A 23,017-nucleotide genomic window follows, 5' to 3' on the forward strand; every position below is an offset into this window, starting at 1 on the left:
ACAACCAAGCTGCTATCAGCATTGCACATAATCCTGTTCAACCTTGGACATTGTTATGATTTGGTCTGCCTTGGAGTTCTATTTGTCTGAGATCAATCACGTAGAGAGAGGTAGAAAGGTGGAAGAAAGAGAGAGAGAAAAGAAGAAAATCTGGTTCGAACTGGAAGTCAAAGAACATAACTCCCATTTGACCAGACGTGCTTTTATTATTAAAATTAATGGAAAAGACATATGTGCCTTTATTTAAGTAAGGAGCACTGGTTCTAACACAATATTACAGATCAGCAAAGACGGAAATACCCCTACGCTAACACTCCCCCTCAATCATATACTCCTAGCTTCTTACACATGTAGTCCACTCTTCCCCGACTCAAGCCTTTTGTAAATAAGTCTGCCCACTGGTTTCCTGTATTAACATATGCAGTGTCTACCTCTCCATTCAGCACCTTCTCCCTCACAAAGTGACAGTCAGCCTCAATGTGCTTGGTTCTTTCATGAAACACCGGATTAGAAGAAATATGAACTGCAGCCTGATTGTCACAATAGAGCTTCATTGGAGTATTGATGTTGTACCCTACTTCCTATAGAAGGTTCCTTAGCCACACTAATTCACAAGCAATATGCGCCATAGCCCTATGTTCTGCTTCTGCACTACTTGCCACGACTGTCTGCTTCTTACTTTTCCATGTCACCAAGTTACCTCCCAGGAAAGTGCAATAGCCTGTGGTAAACCACCTATCAGACATAGAACCGGCCCAGTCAGCATTAGAATACCCTTCCATTTCAAGTTTTCCGCCACTTCTGTATATCAAACCGCGACCTAGAGCTCGTATTAAATACCTCACAATTCTCAGAACTGCATTCCAATGAGGAATTAGAGGTTTCTGCATGAACTGACTCACCACACTAACCGCAAATGAGATGTCTGGCCTAGTAATGGTTAGGTAGTTCAGTTTACCTACAAGTTGTCGGTATCTGCCAGGGTCTTCAAACACTTCACCCATATCACTGCTTAGCCTAGTATTTGTGTCCATAGGTGTTTTAGTTGGTTTAGCACCCAACAAGCCTGTTTCTTCCAGTAAATCAAGCACATATTTCCTCTGGCACAGATTAATACCATACTTAGATCCTACTACCTCTATCCCCAAGAAATATTTCAGTTTACCAAGATCCTTTGTCTGAAAATGATGCTGTAGACAAGTCTTCAGCCTGTCAATACCCATGTTATCATTCCCGGTAATAACAATATCATCTACGTACACCACCAACAGTAATTTTCCTCCCGGAGAGTCATGACTGAATACAGAATGATCAACTTGGCACCGTTTCATACCAAACTTCTTTACTACCTCACTGAACCTATCAAACCATGCTCGAAGAGACTGTTTAAGCCCATATATTGCCTTCCTTAGTCTGCACACCTTACCATCCTCCCCCTGAGCAACAAACCCTGGAGGTTGCTCCATGTAGACCTCCTCGAGTAAGTCACCATGCAAAAAGGCATTCTTGATATCAAGCTGATATAGCGGTCAATCATACATAGCTGCAAAAGAGATCACAACACAAACTGACCCTATTTAGCAACTGGTGAGAAGGTCTCTGTTTAGTCAATACCATAGGTTTGGGAGTACCCTTTTGCAACCAATCGTGCTTTTAGGCGTTCAACACTACCATCAGGCAGATACTTAACTATATAAACCCATTTACAACCAACAGCTTGCTTCCTAGGAGGAAGAACGGTGAGGTCCCAAGTATGATTATGATGAAGGGTTGAAAGTTCTTCTTCCATCGCACGGCACCACCCTGGAGAGGCAAGGGCTTCCTGGACATCCTTAGGGACAACAACTGATGATAACAAGGTGACAAACTGGTGATGGGAGGCAGAAAGGTGAGTAAGTGAAACATAATTAGAAATAGGATAAACGATATAAGTGCGTTTACCTTTCCGCAAGGCAATGGGGAGATCAAGCTCAAATGTTGGGTTCGGGACTGGAGGCAGATCTGCCAACAGAGATGTAGCCGGAGGAGTAGTAGCTGGTATGCGTGGATGATGTGTATACACATGACGGATAGGTGGGCGTTCAACAGGTGATGGCACCGGAGGCAAGGATTTGGTCACGGCTGGAACAAGGGGAAGAAGGTCAGCAATGGGAAGTGGAAGCGGAGGAGGTGATGAGAAGGAAGAAGCATCACCGGACCCCTAAAAGAACGGAGTGGACTCAAAGAAGGTGACATCAGCACACACAAAGGACCGTCGAGAACTAGGATGGACTTATACCCTTTATGGGTTTGAGAACAACCAAGGAAGATGCACTTGAGAGAACGGGCATCGAACTTGTCGTTCCTGGGACCCAGATTATGGACGAAGCAGACACACCCAAATACCCTAGGCGTAAGAGGGAACGGAGACAAGGCGGGAAACAAGATCGTAAACGGAGAATGACCATCAAGGATGAATGTGGGCATCCGATTAATCAGAAAGCAAGAGGTAAGCACGGCATCACTCCAAAAGGGTTTGGGAACATTCATGTGATGCATGATGGATCGTGCTGTTTCCAAGAGATGGTGATTCTTTCTCTCAGCCACCCCATTTTGTTGTGGGGTGTAGGTACATGAGGTCTGATGTATAATGCCGTGTTGGTCCAGGTATTCTTGAAATGTTGAGGATAAATATTCACGGCCATTATCAGAACGGAAAACTTTAATGTGAATGCCAAATTGATTATGAATCTCAACATAAAATTTCTAAAAAATGGTAAACAATTCACTTCTTTCTTTCATTAGATAGAGCCACGTCATCCTTGAAAAGACATCTACAAAAATGACAAAATATCTATGTCCATAATACGACATCACTTTATAAGGACCCCAAATATCGGAGTGAATCAAAGAAAAAGGACTCGACACACGGTTATCAACCCTAGAACTAAAGGGAACACGATGGTGTTTCCCAAACTGACACGATTCACAATCCAAAACAGAAAGTTGACTCAAAGATGGAACTAAAGACTTCAAGACTTTTAGCGACGGATGACCAAATCGGCAGTGCCACTGGAGAGGAGAAAGGGATGACTGGAGAGCTGTTGAAGTTCTTCCACCACCGTAAAGATAATACAGTTCACCAGCTTCATGCCTTCCATCAATCTTCATCCTCGTCTTGAGATCCTGAAAAACACACAGAGGGATAGAAAGTAATGGAGCAGTTAAGCGATTTGGTCAGCTTACTAATAGACATAAGATTAAAAGGCAATTTAGGAACATACAAAACTGAGGAGAGGGATACAGGGTCTAGGTCAGCATTACCAATAGCACAAATTGAGGATGTGGAACCATTAGCAAGGGTGATAGATTGTGATGTTGAGCAATGAGATAGGGAAGAAAACACACCTGGAGTTCCAATCATGTGATCGGAGGCTCTAGAGTCAATGATCCAGGGATTGGGTGTGGATGCCAAACAAGCCATACCTGAGTGAGCGAAAGTCGTCGTGTTTTGCTGTGATTGGATAAACCTCTCATATTCATCATGGGGAACACTCACCATTTCCTTCACGGGACCATCTGTGGATGTAGGAGTTATCTGATCAAACGAACGATTCTCCTGTCTAAAGCTGGAACTGGTGTCACTAGTCACGGCATGATTGGCCCAGGTTGACGGTGGACCATGTAGATCATAACAATAGTTAATGGTATGTCCATCCATACCACAATGAGTGCACCTCCTCGGGCCTGAGCTCCCCGAGCTCCACCTCTAGCACCACGGCCTCTCGACATAGCAAAGTCAGATCTATCTGAGATATCAGAGTTCTCAGTAGATCCGATAGAAGTCCTCCGGAGTCGACCAAATACCTCTTCATAAGAGGGGAGAGCTGATCCTCCTAGTATCTGAGCTCGTACTCATATTTAGATTTCAGTCCCACCAAAAATCTAGTCACATCAAGCTATTCTCTCTGTTGTTGCTGAATCTTGACATCAGAAATGAGAGGGTGTTAGACATTCAACTCATTACATATGTTTCTCATACTGGCATAGTACTCCTCAAGACTCTGATTGCCCTGTTGCAGATTAAAGTACTCCTGATACAGCTGATACACTATGGTTGTATTGTCCTGACCCGAATACAATTTCTTCGCATGGTCCCACACATCTTTGGCAGTGTCAAAAAACATGAAGTTTACACTAATCCTAGGTCCCATACTGTTCCATAACCATGTGATGATCTGAGCATCCTCTTGCTCCCAATCTTCATATTCGTGAGAGTCAGTGGAGGGTTTCTCCTCTTATATGTTTTACCTTCTTCTTTGCCTTCAGAAAGACTTCGACGGATTTAGCCCAAGGCACATAATTCTCTCCATTTAGTTCAATGAAGGTCATTTGAACATTTAGGTAGTCTGTAGGCACCACCACATTAGGTTTACAATCACTATTATCTCCCATTCTGTTATCACCGATTCTGCACACTTTCTGAATTCTATTACCACTGAATTCTGCACACTGCACACGACTAGATCACACTCGTCACACTGATTTCAGCACTTGTTGTTGCTGAAAAGTGTACTATTTACACCACAAACCCTACTCCTACGGCTACCTGAAATCTCACAACTATATGATCACAACTCTTCCTTCGAAATACACAAAAGCAGCATAAACCCTAGCACATTGTTGTCTGAAACCCCAACATATGATCTGAAACATACTTCCTATTTGATCCACAACAGAAATCATGCACAAAAATCTCTTACCTTATCACTGAAGGAACAACCACACGAGCAAAAAATCAGTCCACACAAGACAGCCACTGCACCACACAGATCAGCCCTCTTCTCTTCATCAATTAGGGGAGGGCGATCTTAGAAACCACAACAACCGACCACACAAGACACGACTGGAGGCATAGAAACCTCCAAGGGGAGAGGGCGATCACTCCTTTTCAGCCCTTTCCCTTATCTCCAGTTGAATGCAGGAAAATCAAGAGAAACCCTAGATAGGATGCAAAAAGAATAGAAATCTAGGCAGATTCGAGTGGCTCTGATACCATGATATGATTCAGCCTGCCTTGGAGTTCTGTTTGTCTGAGATCAGTCACGTAGAGAGAGGTAGAAAGGTGGAAGAAAGAGAGAGAGAAAAGAAGAAAATCTGGTTCGAACTGGAAGTCAAAGAACATAACTCCCATTCGACCAGACATGTGCTTTTATTATTAAAATTAATGGAAAAGAAATATGTGCCCTTATTTAAGTAAGGAGCTGATGTGGACGCCGGCAGCAGCAGCAGTAATTTAGTGTTCTCATCCTATCTTATCTATTCAGTATTCTCGCCTTATCTGTTTTCCGTGGTACGGATTAGTAGGAGTCTTATCTATTCAGTGTTCTTATCTTATCAGTTCAGTAGTATGGATTAGTAGGGAGTCTTATCTTATCTTATCAGTTCAATAGGATAGATTAAGGGAGTCTTATCTTATCTTATCTTATCAGTTCAGTAGGATAGATTAGTAGGGAGTCTTCCTAATTAGCAAGGAGTCTTCCTAAAAGTAGGACTCTTATCTCTTGTAATCTCCTATTTAAGGAGCTGAGAATATTGAATAAAATCATCGAAAATTTCAGTCAAGAAAGAGAGCAAAGGAGAGTTGGTGATCTCTTGAACAAATCACCTTTAGGGCACCAAGATAGGTTCTTCAAGAAAAGGGAGGAACAAGGGAAAACAGGAGGTTTTCCCCGTGGACCGACCCGTGACGAGATCTTAATCGCGGGGCCCATAACAATTTGGCATCAGAGCCAAACATCATGGGCGATCTGGAGCAGTTGACGTCCAGGGTCCACGAACTGGAGCACAAACTCGTGGAAAACAGCAATGGGTATGCAAGATCAAGGATGACGTCCGAGAATTAAGGCGCTTGATGGAGTTGTACTTTTCCAGCAAGGAAAGGAACCTGGAAGGGGCTGCAACCACAACCGGCCGCCGGCCAGACATGGCAGAATCGCCCGGCGATCAGCAGGTCGTTGCCCTAGCGCAGGTTAGCAACACCCAAAATGTTCCGATTAAGTAGGAATCTGGTATCGTCAAGTATTCCATCGACGAGAGTTCAGAGAAGAATAAGAGCAAGTATTCCAAGGTCGTCATCACTGGTGAAGGAGCTTGTATGCCTCATGTTGCGGCTGCAAATGTTGCAAAAGAGTGTTTGTTAGCTGCAGTCAGATCAGATCCTAGGGCTGCACATATCTAGGTGAATCTTGCTAACACATACTATTTGCCAGGTGATCATAGAAGTGATGGAAAGTGCCTGGAGAAGGTAGCAAAGCTGGAGCCTAATTGCATGTCAACTCGATATGCTATTGCGCTTCATCGTATCAAGGATGCAGAAAGGTCTCAAGATCCCACTGAACAACTTTCATGGGCTGCGAATGAAATGGCTTCAATACTCAGAGAAGGGGACTTTGCAACAATTGAGCTTCGGATAGCATGGGCAGGACTTTCCATGGTTCACAAGGCTCAGCATGAAATTGCAGCAACATTTGAAACTGGACATAATGATTTGACGGAAGTGGAAGAGCAAGCTCTGTACACACTAAAACAGGCAATAGAAGAGGATCCAGATGATGCAGTTCAATGGCACCAGCCTAGCGTTCACAATCTTTGTACTCTACAGTTCAAGACATCTCAGAAGTACCTTAAGGCTGTAGTTGCCTGCGGCAAAGAATGCAGCTACGCATGGTCAAATCTTGGTATCTCACTGCACCTGTCTGAGGATGAACCCTCTTCATTGGAACCCGATCCAAGAGGGAAAAATCATTCCACCCATCCAGGATTTCTTTGACTATGTTTCAAGACACCCATCCTGAATTCGAGCTTGAGGACAAGCTCGTAGTCCAGGAGGGGAGTAATGATGTGGACGCCGGCAGCAGCAGCAGCAGTAATTTAGTGTTCTCAGCAGCAGCAATTTAGTGTTCTCAGCCTATCTTATCTATTCAGTATTCTCGCCTTATCTGCTTTCAGTAGTAGGGATTAGTAGGAGTCTTATCTATTCAGTGTTCTTATCTTATCAGTTCAGTAGTATGGATTAGTAGGGAGTCTTATCTTATCTTATCAGTTCAGTAGGATAGATTAGTAGGGAGTCTTCCTAATTAGCAAGGAGTCTTCCTAAAAGTAGGACTCTTATCTCTTGTAATCTCCTATTTAAGGAGCTGAGAATATTGAATAAAATCATCGAAAATTTCAGTCAAGAAAGAGAGCAAAGGAGAGTTGGTGATCTCTTGAACAAATCACCTTTAGGGCGCCAAGATAGGTTCTTCAAGAAAAGGGAGGAACAAGGGAAAACAGGAGGTTTTCCCCTGGACCGACCTGTGACGAGATCCTATTCGCGGGCCCATAACAGGAGCACTGGTTCTAACACAATATTACAGATCAGCAACCTTAATCTAAGTATAAAGACAGAAATACCCCTATGCTAACAGAACGTTGCAAAAAAGAAGACCTAATCTAAACCTCTCCCCAAACTGGTGTACTCTTTGGCAGAAGTCTTTTTGATCTCTTTGGTTGTAGGTGGTTAGAGCCATTGTAGATTAGTATTCCATTTGATCCTACAACCTTCAGGTGGAAAAAGCGAAGAGATAGTCTTTTGGAGGTGTGCCAGTGCTGCTTTGGTTTGGACTGTTTGGGAGGAACGAAATGCCAGAATATTCACAGTGAAATTGAGGGACAAGACTCGTGTTTGGGGTTGTGTCATTAACAGGTCAATTACATGGGCCAAATCTCTAGATCTCTTCTCTTCTCCTACAAGGATATTTGGAAGAACTGGGATTTGGTGGCTAATTGCTCAGTTGCAAGATAAGCCTGCAGTGGAATCGAAACCCCTGAAGAAGGTGTCAACATGTTAAATTTTGATGGTAGTAGTCTAGGCAATCCAGGCCCATCATGGATTGGGGAAGTCTTCAGAGATGCACAAGGACAGATTATTGTGTTATTTTCTGGTCCTATTGGAGAGGTGGATTCAGTTAGCGTGGAAGTCCAAGCAATTCTACAGGGAGTAGAGATTTCTAAAGAGCAGAACATGCACCATTTATTAATTGAAGGCAACACCCAATTAGTAACTGGGTGGCTGAAATATCCAGAAACAGTGACCTGGTCATTTAGGGGAGCACTGTGGAGATTTAAATGGCCAACCAAAAACATCTTTGTCAGCTATCAATGGGAAAGAGGATCAGAAAATGGGATGGTAGACTGTCTAGCTAAGCAAGGGGTGCATTGGAATCAGCTTTTTTGGGCAATCCAGGCCCATCAGGGATTGGGGAAGTCTTCAGAGATGCACAAGGACAGATTATTGCTTTATTTTTTGGTCCTATTGGATGGGTGGATTCAGTTAGTGTGGAAGTCCAAGCAATTCTACAAGGAGCAGAGATTGCTAAAGAGCTAAACATGGAACATTTATTAATTGAAGGTGACTCCAAAGTCCAAATTAGTAATTGGGTGGCTTAAAGATCCAGAAACAGTGACCTAGTCGTCTGGGGGAGCACTGTGGGGATTTAAATGGCCAACCACAGACATCTTTGTCAGATATCAATGGGAAAGAAGATCAGAAAATCGGATGGTAGACTGTCTAGCTGAGAAAGGGGTGCATTGAATCAGTTCTTTTGGGCTAGGTTGCAACTTTGAGGGTTTTCTTGAGGCAGTATCCCATTTTACTTATAAAAAAAAAGGTGCTTATTGCATTTCCAGCCTGTTGGCCTGTCAAGTAATTTTCAAAATACCAATTACTCTCATTTGAAAAGAGTGCTTTTTCACCAAACACTAATAAGTGCTTATTAGGGTAAGCACTTATTTATTCAATAAATACTACCAAACAGGGGCTACTACTGGTTGGTGTGAATCCTTTGTGATTCACTTATTTCCTGGAAGTGCAAAAAATAACAGACTGTTTCCAAATCCTCTATTGAAGTTGAGTATCAATCCATGTCTTCTGCTTGTAGTGAAATTATATGGATTAAGGCCTTACTCCAGTAGGTGAGAATAGACCATCCATAATTCCATATCTTGTGTCCCTCTTTGCTGACAATATGAATGCCATAGATCATCCTTCCAGTTTTCCATGAGAACACCAAAGCACATAGAAGCTGATTGCCATTTTATTAGAGATATACATTGCAGGTCAAATCACTCTCCCACATGTCTCTTATGAACTCCAACCAGCTGACCTCTTTTACTAAAGCAATGAACAATCTAGACATAATTTTCTTGTTGACAAACTTATCCTTACTTCTTAGTATCAGTTTGAAGGGGGGAGTAGAGAGTCTGTGGGTTGATTCTTATGTTTTGTGAATGGGATGGTGGTATACTATAGCTTGTAAGCCTTGTATACACTGTAACATTATGTACAACATCCATTTATTACTTGTGATAAAGTTCTGATCTGCACTAGAATTCTGTTAGTATTAATATTAGAAAGACATCAGAAGGGATATTAGAGAGAATAGGAGAAGAAGAGAAGAGAAAAGAGAAGAAAGGGAAAAATCTGGTTTGAACTAGAGAGCTTGATCACCCTCTCTAGTCGGCCAGGTTATATTTATATGTTTCTATTCAATAATCAAAAGACTATTATGTCCCTAATTAAGTATGGGACACATCACTTAACATAAACATTACGCATCAGCTTTAAACATAAATAGAAAGACTAAATTACCCCATATAATCGACACTAACACTCCCCTCAAGCTGGTGAGTATATATCATATAGTCTCAGCTTGTTACATATGTAGTCCACTCTTCCCCGACTCAACCCTTTGGTGAACAAGTCTGCCCATTGACTCCTTGTGTTAACACATGCAGTATCTATCACTCCACTAAGAACCTTCTCTCTCACAAAGTGACAAACTTCTACATGTTTGTTCTCTCATGAAACACTGGATTAGAAGAGATGTGGGACTACAGCTTGGTTGTCACAATAAAGCTTCATTGGAGTGTGAATCGCATATCCCATCTCCTGTAGAAGCCACACTAACTCACAAATGTCAATCGAATATTCCATAGGTGTTTCAGCTGGTTTGGCACCTAACAATCCTATTTCTTCCAATAAATCAAGAACATACTTCCTCTGGCACAAATTAATACAATGCTTAAACCTTGCTACTTCTATCCCCAAGAAGTATTTTAATTTACCAAGGTCCTTTGTTTGAAAGTTCTCCTGCAAGAAGGTCTTCAGCCTATCAATCCCCAATCTATCACTGTCAGTAATGACAACATCATCTACATATACCAACAGTAAGATCTTCCCAACATGCAAATCACGACTGAATACTGAGTGATGAACCTGACATTGTTTCATACCAAACTTCTTTATCACTTCACTGAATCTAGCAAACCACGCATAGGGAGACTGTTTAAGTCCATAAATGGCCTTCTTTAGTCTGCACACCTTACCATCCTCCCCCTGAGCAACAAACCCCAGTGGTTGCACCATATAAACCTCCTCAAGGAGATCACCATGTAAAAAGGCATTCTTGATGTCAAGCTAAAATATAGGCCAGTCATACATAGCAGTAGGGGAGAAGGTCTCCATGTAGTCAATACCATATGTTTGGTGTAATCTTAGGAGCCGTACTCGAAATAGTAAAGGAGAGAAGAGAAACTCTGAAATGCAGTCAATGTCGAACTTAATTGCTCAGTCGACAGTATTATTATTTATATTATGATATAGTACAATGATATAGGAAGTTACTAGAATGCCCCTGATTAGTGATGGGACACCCAGACAACTTAAAACATTAAACAGGATTAGGCCCATTAACATAGGCCCAGTACAGGACAACTAAAACTTAAGTATAGGCTAATAAGAACTCTTATCAGCCGAATACTCATACATACAAAGAATTCAATCCAACACTCCCCCTCAAGCTAAGCAAGGATATCAATCATGTTTAGCTTTCCAAGCATGTCCCTAAACTTTGCTGCTGCCAGCCCTTTAGTCAATACATCTGCAATTTGCATCTCAGATAGAGTATAAGGCACACAGAGTTCACCCGAGACAATTCTTTCTCTAACAAAGTGCCGATCAATCTCAATATGTTTTGTCCTGCCATGCTGCACGGGATTGTTGGCAATGTTGATTGCAGCTTTATTGTCACAATATAGCCTAAGAGGACCTTCAGTCTTAATGCCAAGTTAATTAAGAAGAGTTCTGAGCCATAAGAGTTCAGCAACCCCGTGGGCCATAGCTCGATATTCTACTTCTGCACTTGATCTAGCCACTACATTCTGCTTCTTACTGCGCCAAGTGACCAGGTTTCCTCCCACAAATGTACAGTAACCCGAGGTTGACTTCATGTCTCCAACAGACCCAGCCCAATTTGCATCAGTGTAGGCTTCAATTTCAATTCTATTGTTTTTCCTGAAGAGAATTCCCTTCCCTGGGCAAGTCTCCAAGTACCTAAGAATCCTTTCAACTGCTTTCATATGAGGGATCTTTGGAGAGTGGATAAATTGACTGACAACATGCACAGCTTAAGCAATATCTAGCCGAGTGAGGGATAAGTATATCAGCTTCCCTACCAATTTTTTGTATCTCTCTCTATCACAGTAGTCCTCCCCTACTGATTCTTGCAGGCCATGATTCTGTTCTATTGAAATATCTACTGGCCTGCACCCCATCATGCTTGTTTCCTCTAGGAGGTCAAGAACATACTTCCGCTGACATATGTAGATTCCCTCTCTTGACCTGGCAACTTCAATCCCAATAAAATATCTCAAATGACCCAAGTCTTTGATCTCAAATTCCGAAGCTAGAAACTCCTTCAGTCTTTTTATCTCTTCCAAGTCATTCCCGATAATTACCATATCATCCACATAAACAATGAGTGCAGTAAGTTTGTTATCCTGCCTCCTTATGAACAAGGTATGGTCTGCACTGCTATGAGTGTACCCCATTTTCTTCATGGCCCCACAAAGCCTCTCAAACCATGCACGAGGAGATTGCTTCAACCCATATAATGCTTTCCTCAGTTTGCACACCTATCTACCAAAATCATAGCCTAGTGGAGGTTCCATAAATACCTCTTCGTGAAGGTCACCATTTAAGAAGGCATTCTTCACATCCAACTGATGAAGTTCCCATGAAAAATTTGCTACTAGTGACAAAAGAACCCGAATTGTGTTGAGCTTTGCTACTGGGGCAAAGGTTTCTTTGTAGTCAATCCCTTCTTTTTGAGTAAACCCCTTTGCCACAAGTCTGGCCTTGTACCTTTCAATAGACCCGTCCTCCCTGTGCTTTATAGTAAACACCCACTTGCACCCAACAGTGCTCTTCCCCTCTAGCAGATCCACTAATTCCCAAGTTCTTGCTTTCATTAGGGCTTTTATTTCTTCATCCATAGCTTCTTTCCACCTTGGATCAGACACAGCTTCTGAGTACCTAGAAGGAACACGCACAGAGGAAAGAGCAGACACAAAGGAGTGATAGGCAGGAGATAAATGTGAGTAAGAAACAAAATCAGCAATGGGGTGCCGGGTGGTGCAAGAGCGAATAGGCTTACAGAGAGCAATAGGAAGATCCAAATAAGAAGTATGTGAGTTGGAATTACCTTGGATTGTAGAGATAGATTGATCCGAGTCCAACTGGTTGATGTCATGAGATTGAGGGCCCCTTTTTCTTCTGTTGTAAGTATCTCTTTCTGTTGCCTACTGGAGCCTCCAGAAACATCTGCAGCATCAGAAGAGGTAACCGGCACAGTGGAAGCCTCACTGGGTTGACCTGGAATGCCACAACAAGGAGTAGAAGGAGAGGATGGAAGACCCGAGGTAGATAGGGGAACAAAAAAGGAGGGAGAATGAGATTCCTCTTCCATCCCACTAGTCTCCCCCTGAAGAGGATTCTGAGAAGACTGAAAATAAGGTTGAGACTCAAAGAAGACCACATCTCTGGTGACATACTTTCTCTTGGAGACAGGGTCATAGCACTTGTAACCCTTTTGTGTAGGAGAGTACCCCAAGAATATTCCCTTTGTAGCCTTAGGATCCACCGGCTTGGTCTTCTTTGGATCCTTCACATGTATGAAACATATACAGCCAAAGACCCGAGGAGGAAGGGAAAAATCTGGAAGAGTGGGACACAAAACAGAGAAAGGGGTTTTCATACCCGACACCTTAGATGGCATCCGATTTATCAAATATGATGCAGTAAGAACCGCTTGAGACCAGAATTGCTTGGGAACTTTGTGCTGGAATAGTAAGGCTCGAGCTGTCTCCAATAGATGTCTATTCTTGCGCTTAGCAACCCCATTCTACTGAGGGGTATAAGCACAAGATGACTGATGTAGTATGCCAGCATCTTCCATGAATAAGTTCAACGATTTTTCAAAGTATTCAGCAGCATTGTCTGACCTGAATTGCTTAATCTTCTTATTAAATTGAGTTTCAATCATCTTGCAAAATGCCATAGTTATCCATGGTACTTCATCCCGTCCTTTTAACAGGTAAATCCATGTGCATCGAGAGTAGTGGTCAATAAAATTGAGTTTCAATCATCTTGCAAAATGCCATAGTTATCCATGGTACTTCATCCCGTCCTTTTAACAGGTAAATCCATGTGCATCAAGAGTAGTGGTCAATAAAATTGATAAAGTACCGGAAGCCATCAAAAGAAACAATGGATAAAGGGCCCCAGACATCAGAATGAACCAAATCAAACGGATCACAAACTTCATTACTGGAAATTGGATACACAGTTCTACATTGTTTTGACACTTGACATACTTCACAGGTTAAACTCTGACTTGAAATGCCCTTAAACAGTTCGGGAAACAACATTTCTAATGAAGAGAAAGACACATGACCTAGCCTAGCATGCCAAAGATGCAACTTAGCTTTTGACTCCACACTCTCCGGACTACTACCAGCAGATGCCTATAAGGCTGAACCGGTGTCTGCATCAAGATAGTAGAGTCCTCCATACTCATGACCGCACCCAGTCGTTCTCCTTGTCAATCTGTCCTGGAAGACACAATGAGTAGGAAAAAATGTTATACTACAGTTCAAATTTTTGGTAAGTTTTGAAACAGACAAAAGATTTGAGGTGAGACTGGGAAAATGTAAAACTGATTTAAGAGAGAGGTCCTTGCTTAGGTCAACCATTCCCTTTCCAGAGATAGTGGAGAAAGACCCATCAGCAACTCTCATCTTATCCTAACCAGACAACAAATGATATGAAGAGAATAAGGAAGACATATGTGTCATGTGGTCAATTGCACCGGAATCAATAACCCAAGAAGTAGAGTCAATAGATCCAGTGGCACTGAAGGCAAAGGCTGTACCTAATCTGGCAGGAGATGTAGAAGCAAAAGAATTATACCTTAGACGGGCTAATGCCCTGCTAAGGCCCTCTACCTCACAAGCAGTGAAGCCCAAAGCACTAGTTCCAGAGGAATCAGCAACCTGTCCCATAGAAGAAGAAGACCCTGTTGGAGTATTCTGTGAGTTGTCACCATTGTTGCTGGTGACAAGGTTCCCACTTGCCGCAGGCCTGTTATCCCTAGAAGAAACTTCTCTGGATATTGGAGACATCTTGATTGCAGCCGCTGTGAAGGTGACACTGATTAAGACTAGCCGAAGCAGTTCTGAAGGTTCTGAACCAGTTCTGGAGCAGGTTCTGATTAGCCGAAATGATTACAGCAGGTTCTGACAGCACTTGACACAGTTTCAGACTTGCCGAGACTGTCACAGTTCTGAAGCAGTTCAGTTACAGCAGCAAGCAAGGAGTTCTGGGCTGGTAACCGACCTGAAACTAAGGGTTCTCAACTATTGTGCTATGCAGACTCCACTTGATCTTCGAGTACTGCAACTGTAAGGAGAGTGTCCCTCCTTCTGGCCAATACTAGGACTGCTGACATCAGTCCTCAACTAGGGTTCACAGTGCTGGACAATCTGGAGCTGGCAGCTCCCTGGGTAATCTTCACTTGAGCTGAAGCAATTTGGGTACAGTAGCGAGTAAAAGTTCGAGGCTGCAACTGTGTAGTGTAAGTCTTTACCACTGTGCTGTGCAGGGCTAAAGTAAGGCTGGTAACCGACCTGAAAATAGGGCTATTTACCACTGTTCTGTAAGAGTCTTGCTGGAGCACCGAAGCTGCAACTGTAGAAGAGGCTACGTCTTTACCATTGTTCTGCGCAAGTCTTGCTGGAGCACCGAAGCTGCAAGTGTAGGGGAGGCTCTCCCCCTTTCGGCTAGTGCTAGGACTGCTGAAATCATTCCTCAACTAGGTCTGTCCTATACAGACCTCTCTTAGTAGCCAAATAGCTACTACTTACTGGAAACAGCCTAGTAGGACATCTACTTCTGGGTCTTACTTCCCTTGAGTCCTACAACCAAGAGAAACCCTAGGTTCGAACTTGCTTTACTCTCTTACACCCCTAGGTCTTTACTGCAGCAACCCAGAAAAAAAAAGAGAGAAGATGAAAAGACAGCAAGAGAAGAGAGCGCCTGCTGAAACCCTAGGTTTGAACTTGCTCTGATACCATGTAATCTTAGGAGCTGTACTCGAAATAGTAAAGGAGAGAAGAGAAACTCTGAAATGCAGCAAATGTCGAACTTAACTGCTCAGTCGACAGTATTATTATTTATATTATGATATAGTACAATGATACAGGAAGTTACTAGAATGCCCCTGATTAATGATGGGACATCCAGACAACTTAAAACATTAAACAGGATTAGGCCCATTAACATAGGCCCAGTACAAGACAACTAAAACTTAAGTATAGGCTAATAAGAACTCTTATCAGCCGAATACTCATACATACAAAGACTTCAATCCAACATTTGGGAATACCCTTTGGCAACCAATCTAGCTTTCAACCACTCTACACTACCATCAGGTAAATGCTTAACGGTGTATACCCACTTACAACTGACAGCCTGCTTACTAAGAGGGAGAGTGGTGAGATCCCACATATGATTATGAGCTAAGGCAGAGAGTTCTTCTTCCATTGCATGGCACCACACTGGAGAGGCAAGGGCTTCCTGGACATCTGTAGGAACAAAAATAGAAGACAATAAAGAAATAAACTAGCGATGGGAAGTAGAAAGGTGAGAGATAGAAGCATAATTAGAAATGGGGTGAAATGTGCAATTGTGTTTACCTTTCCCCAAGGCAATAGGAAGATCAAGGTCAAAAACTGGGTTGTGGCTGGTGTGGGAACAATTGTCGGATCTGTCGACGGTGACGAAGCTGGAGGAGCTGGTACATGTTGTCAATGCGTATACACTTGATGGATGAGTGGTCGTTCAACAGGAAGTTGCACTAGAGGCAAAGACTTAATCACAACTGGAACAAGTGGAATGGGGTCCTCAATGGGAACTGGAAGAAGAGGAGGTGCAGAAGAAGAAGGGACATCACCTGACCCCAAGAAAAATAGAGTAGACTCAAAGAAAGTAACATCTACATAGACAAAGAAACGTCGAGAACTAGGGTTATAACACTTATACCCTATCTGGGTCTGGGAATAGCCAAGGAAGATACACTTAGTGGATCATGCATCCAATTTGTCCTTTCCTGGTCCAAGATTATGAACAAAGCATACACACCCGGAAATCCTAGGAGTAAGGAAGAACAGAGACAAGGTAAGAAACAAAGTGGTGAAAGGGGAATGAGCTTCAAGGATGGGTGTGGGCAACCAGTTAAACAAGAAGCAAGATGTAAGCACAGCATCACTCAAAAATGTTTGGGTACATTCATATGGTGCATAAGGGATCGAACAATTTCCAAAAGGTGATAGTTCTTTCTCTCAGCCACCCCATTTTGTTGTGGGGTGTGGATATATGAAGTCTGATGGATAATGTCATGTTCCAAATACTCCTAAAACAGTGTATAAAAGTATTCTCGACCATTATCAAAACGAAGAATCTTAATGTGTACACCAAATTGGTTGCGGACTTCAGCATAAAATTTTTGGAAAATGGAAAACAATTCACTCCTTTCTTTCATTAGGTAAAGCCACATCATCCTTGAATAATCATCAACAAAAATAACAAAGTATTTGTAACCATTGTATGACACTATTTTATTTGGACCCCAAACATCTAAATGAACTAAAGAAAAAGGATTTGGCCTATGATTATTAACCCTAGGACTAAAGGGAACACGATGATGTTTCCCCAACTGACACAACTCACAATCCAAAACAGAAAGATGACTCAATGATGAAACAAGAGACTTCAACACTTTAAGCGATGGATGACCAAGTCAACAGTGCCACTGAAGAGGAGAAAGGAATGTCTAAAGGGCTGTTGACGAGCTACCACCACCATCAAGATAATATAGCCCACCAGCTCCATGCCCTCCACCAATTTTCATCCCCGTCTTGAGATCTTGAAAGACACAAGAAGAAGGGTAAAAAGTGATAGAGAAATTAAGAGACTTGATCAACTTACTAACAAACATATGATTAAAAGGAAATTTGGAAACATACAAAACTGAGGATATAGCCCCTCATTCTTTGGTTGGCCAAACAAAAGGGGAAGGATAATGTGGGGATGTGTGAGGACTGTTGTTTGTTGGACTCTTTGGGAGGAAAGGAACACTAGAATTTTCTCTGGAGTTGAAAGAAATAAAGAATGCTTTATTGAAGTAGTAACAATGAGGGTGTTACATTGGCTGAAATCCTTGGACCTGTTTGTTGATATTTCTATGGATATGTTGTTGAATAGCTGATTGGAGGTGGCAAATTCTGCTCCTGCTCGCTCTTTAGTTTGTCTTGTGTGGTCACCACCAGGAAGTGGACTTCTAAAGCTAAACTTTGATGGAAGTAGTGAAGGAAATCTAGGTCCATTAGGTGTAGGAGGGGTTTTCAGAGATGAGGATGGAAAGGTGCTCGCTTTGAATTCAGGTTCCATTGGGTTTGGAGACTCTCTCAAAGCTGAGGTCTATGCAATACTAGAGGGTATAAGGAAGTCTAAGGAACTGAATATACAAAAGTTAGTCATTGAAGGGGACTCAAAAGTTGGTCTTAAGTTGGTTACAAGAAGGTAGTGGACTTGGGAAATATGCTAATGAGAGAAGGGAGATTAAGTGGCTAACTAGAGGAGTGGAAATCAAGTTTCAGTGGGTCAAGAGAACAGCAAATGCATTTGTTGATGCTTTGGCAAAGCAGGGGGTGGGAAGGGATCAAATGTTTTGGGTTGTTCTGTAACTTTTTCTTTTTTGTTATCTTCCTGAAGAGTTAAGCCTGTTTATCTCTCTTTGGAGCGTTGTAACTAAATTCTTTTAATCTAATGAATTCCAGTTATTGATAAAAAAAATAAAAATAAATGATCTATGTCAACATTACCAACACCACAAATGTAAGATGTGGAACCATTAGCAAGGGTAACAAAGTTTGATGTGGGGCACTGAGAAAGGGAGGAAAACACACCTAGAGTTCCAATCATGTGATCGGAGGCTCCAGAGTCAATAATTCAGGGGTTGGGTTTGGATGCCAGATAAGCCATACCTGAGTGTGCAAGAGTGGCTATATTCTGTTGAGATGTGGCCTGAATAAACTGCTCATACTCACCATGTGGAACACTCATCATCTCCTTCCCGGAAACATCCATAGATATAAAAGGCATCTGATCAGCTTGTTGACTCTCATGTCTGAAACCACTATCGCTAGCCACTCCATGATTTGCCCAAGTTGAAGGTGGGCCATGCAAATAGTTGCAGAAGGTAGGGTTTCAAGAGAGAGGAAGAAGAGAAGAGAAGAGAAGAGAAGAAGAAGAAATGGAAGAAGAGAGCTATCGAGGTGTGTGTGTTTCACTGTTCACACCCTTAAAAGAATACATTATAATCTGAGAAAATAATAATTACAAGAAGGCCCCTATATGGGTGCCCAAATACTGAGAGAGTATAAGAAAGGAGAAAAAAAAACAAAAGCACCCTTGTTTAGCCATTCTCAACACTCCCCCTCAAGCCAAGAATATATGTCAATCATGCCCAGCTTGGCAAGGTTCTTAGCAAACTTTGGATGGTGAACACCTTTAGTGAGGCAATCAGCTAGTTGGTCTTCTGACCTTACAAAAGGAAGGCAAATCTCTCCGTTAGCAATTCTTTCTCTAATAAAGTGTCTATCCACCTCAATATGCTTTGTACGATCATGTTGGACAGGATTGTGAGCAATATTTATGGTTGCTTGATTGTCACAATATAGTCTCATTGGAACATCTGCTTGAATCCCCATCTTAGTCAATAAGGTCTTCAACCAGAGTAATTCAGACACTCAATGAGCCATTGCCCTATACTCTGCCTCAGCACTAGAACGAGCAACCACAGATTGTTTCTTACTTCTCCAAGAAATCACATTGCCTCCAACTGAGGCACAATAACTGGATGTAGATCTTCTATCATCGATGGAACCTGCCCAATCAGCATCTGTGTAAGCCTCAATCTTTAGATGGCCGTGGTTGGAATACAACATCCCTTTGCCAGGGCATCCTTTCAGGTAGGCTAAAATTCTGTTAACTGCCTGCATATGAGATGTTCTGGGTTCATGATTATATTGGCTAACCACTCCAACAGCATAGGAAATGTCAAGTCTAGTCAAACAAAGATACAGAAGGCGTCCCACCAATCTCTTATATACCCCTTAGTTTGGAAGAACTTCTCCTTCAGTAGAGTTCAACTTGTGGTTGGGATCAATTGGAGTTTCTACAGGCTTACACCCTAATTTCCCAACCTCATAAAGCAAATCAAGTACATATTTCCTTTGTGATAAAAAAATCCCCTTCTTGGATCTTGCAACTTCAATGCTAAGAAAGTATCGGAGATCACCAAGGTCCTTAATCTCAAATTCAGAAGCAAGGAATGACTTTAACTAAGAGATACCTGTGATATCATCACCTGTCACAACAATGTCATCAACATATACTATCAACATTGTTACTCTACCATCAACTCTTCTAATAAATAAGGTGTGGTTAGCCTGAGATTGAGAAAAACCAATCTTTAAGATGGCATTCCTGAACCTGTCAAACCATGCTCTTGGAGATTGTTTTAACCCATACAAAGATTTCTTCAAGCGACACATTTCCATCACTGTTAGGAAAACTTACCCCAGGTGGTAAGTCCATATACACTTCCTCTTGTAAGTTCCCATTAAGGAATGCATTATTTACATCCATTTGATATAAAGGCCATGAGTAATGGGCGGACGTGATCACACGAATAGAGTTCATTTTAGCAACTGGAGCAAAGGTTTCCAGATAATCAATGACATAAGTCTGAGTGTATCCTTTGGCTACAAGCCAAGCTTTGTATCTTACAATTGAGCCATCTGCCTTGTGCTTAACAGTATAAACCCACTTACACCCAATAGGAATCTTATCTTTGGGGCAAAAAACAACCTCCCGATTTTGATTCTTAATTAGGGCCTCCATTTCTCGGTTCACAGCTTCCTTCCAGCGGGGGCACTGCATTGCTTCTGTAACACTGCAAGGGATGGAAACAGAAGAGATAGTAGAAATATAGGCACAATAAGAAGGTGAAGGAGTATCATAAGACACATAGTTAGTGATAAGATACTTTCTACATGTCATCTTCCCTTTTCAAATGGCAATAGGAAGATCAAGGTTAGAATAAAAAATAGGATTGTCAGGAGATTCAAGATTACCTGAGTCTGGGGAATCAGATTGCGATGGGCATTCTGCTTCAGGAGCCACCCTCTTACTGCACCTGATGAAAAACTGCTGCCAAGACCAAGGTCGATACACGAGAGGAGGAGGAGGAGGAGGAGGAGGAGGAGGAGGAGAAGGAACAAAGGTAGGAAGAGAGGAAGGAATAGAGGTAGGAACAGGAAGGTAGAAGGGAGTCCGATCTTCACTTGCATTCTCCCCCTGAAGAGAAGGACAGTGTGATTGGAAAAAGGAAGAGGATTCCAAAAAGGTAACATCCTTAGAGACATCTCTTGCCAAAAAGAGCATCAAAGCATCTATAGCCTTTCTGGACTGGAGAGTAACCAAGGAATACACACTTAACTGATTTAGGATCAAACTTGCACCGGGAATGACTCATATCATGAACAAAACAAACAAAACCAAAGACCTTAAGGGGTAGATTAAAAGGAAGTTCATCAGGGAAGAGTAGTTGATGAGGAGAATGAAGGTTAAGGACCCTTGATGGAAGTCTGTTAATGAGATATATAGTTGTCTCAACAACACCACCCCAGAAACGAGTTGGAACAATAAGCCTCGAGAAACTTCAACCACATGCCTATTTTTTCTTTCAGCCACCCCATTTTGTTGTGGAGTATGACTACATGAACTTTGGTGAATAGTTCCCCTATCTTCAAGAAATCTATGCAAGTGATGTTCAAAGTATTCGTTGGCATATTCATGAAGTTTTGAACAATCATAGGAACTTCATCTCTACTTTTCATCAAATAAAGCCATGTATACCGACTATAGTCATCAATGAAGAGAATGAAATACCTGTACCCCCCCCCCATACAGGGGACAACATATGGGCCCCAAGCATCAGTATGGATCAAGCGGAAAGCAACACTACTTCTTTTACTGCTTGCAAAATATGTGTTTCTACATTGTTTGGATAAATGACAAACTTCACATTCAAAATTCAATTTGGACACAAAATCAAACAAGTTTGGAAACAAAAACCTGATAGAATTGGCAGACATATGACCAAGGCGACAATGCCATAATTTCAAAAGACTCATTTTCTCATTGAAACAAGACTCAGTCTGGCTTGACAATCCATGCTCTGAAGGTCCATCCAGGAGGTAGACTCCATCCATTTCATGCCCACTTCCAATCATCTTCCCTGTGCTCAGGTCCTGAAAAACACAATGGTTGGAAAAAATGGTCACTAAGCAATTGTGGGATTTTGTTAAAGAACTAATAGACAATAATTTTTTTTGTAACTGGGGCACATGTAGAACAGAATCAAGAGAAAGGTTATTAGTGATTCTGACTTCACCTTGACCCGAGATTGGGATCTGAGATCCATCAGCAACAATAATCTTGCCCTCCCCCGGGGTTAACCTATATGAGGTAAAATGTAAAGGCATACCAGTTATATGGGCGCTGGCCCCAGAGTCTACAATCCATGGGCTAAAGGAGGTGGAACAAGCAAGTGCAGCACTTGTCTTGGCATATGAACTAGATAGATTACTAAGTCCAAAACTAGATGAGGAGGATGCACCACCCTTCTCTAGCTGCAACAATATATTCCTAAGTTTGTCCATCACATCAGAGGAGTTAAGCACATCCAAGGGCTGAGCATCATTACCAACTGTAGCCAAGTGAGCATTGCCCTCTTCCCGGTTTTGTACTTCTCTGGCTTTAGATGAGGATTGAGCTTCCAACACCTTTCTTTAGTGTGTCTTGGCTTCTTGTAGTACTCATAAATAACATCCTCGACCTTCTTTGCAATGGGATGTTTGCTAGTATTTTGCTTGGGTCGTGATGACATAAAGGCAGAATGATCACTCACAGAGGATTGCATCATGGCGGTTCGTCAACTTTCTTCCCCTTGTACAAGAGAGTAAGCAGTAGCAAGAGAAACAACACCTGCACTAAGAATGTGTTTCCTGGTGAAATCAAACTCTGGGTTTAAGCCTACCAAAAAATCAAAGACTATATTCTCCTCTATGTACTTCCAATACTACTCACCATCTTCAGGGTCCTTCCAAACTAGAGATTTCAAGTGATCGATTTCTTCCCAGATAGACTGTAGAGAAAAGAAATACATAGCAACAAATCTCTCCTCTTGACGCATACTACAAGCTTCCCTCCGAAGTTGATACACTCTAGTAGTATTGTTAACTTGGAAATAAGTAGCAACCACCCTATTCCAGATATCCTTAGCAGATGGAAGAAACATGTAATTTCAGGCAATATGAGGTTGCATTGAGCAAATCAGCCATGACATAACAAGGGAGTTGTCCTGTTCCCACCTTGCAAATTTCGGGTCTTCAAGACTCGGCTTCACTTCCCTTTCTGTGATGAATCCCAGTTTACCCCTCCTAGTAATTGTAAGTTTAGAAGACTAAGACC

The 23,017-nt window shown here is 42.1% G+C and overlaps 1 protein-coding gene and 1 long non-coding RNA gene across 3 annotated transcripts in view; both read right to left on the bottom strand.

Moving 5' to 3' along the window:
- The window catches only part of AAS (Pyridoxal phosphate (PLP)-dependent transferases superfamily protein), a 69,638-nt gene that overhangs the window by 9,308 nt on the left and 37,313 nt on the right, over positions 1 to 23,017 (bottom strand). The window contains exon 14 of one of the 2 annotated variants that reach the window (XM_088979279.1): positions 21,487 to 21,795. The exons of the other annotated variant lie outside the window; for it this stretch is intronic. Within the exon in view, the coding sequence (XP_088835405.1) occupies positions 21,789 to 21,795 (7 nt within the window). The 3' untranslated portion in view covers positions 21,487 to 21,788. Of the gene's footprint in view, positions 1 to 21,486; positions 21,796 to 23,017 lie in introns of those variants that run through there. 2 annotated transcript variants of the gene reach the window in all.
- On the bottom strand, positions 21,487 to 21,754 carry LOC148865127 (uncharacterized). Its single transcript, XR_016110197.1, has 2 exons — positions 21,620 to 21,754; positions 21,487 to 21,538 (listed from the first exon to the last, which is right to left on the bottom strand). It is a non-coding gene; the product is annotated as an uncharacterized LOC148865127 (long non-coding RNA).

Source organism: Nelumbo lutea, chromosome 3 (genome assembly GCF_056320005.1).
Source record: "Nelumbo lutea isolate HS-2025 chromosome 3, American lotus-T2T, whole genome shotgun sequence".
NCBI classification, from domain to species: Eukaryota; Viridiplantae; Streptophyta; class Magnoliopsida; order Proteales; family Nelumbonaceae; genus Nelumbo; species Nelumbo lutea.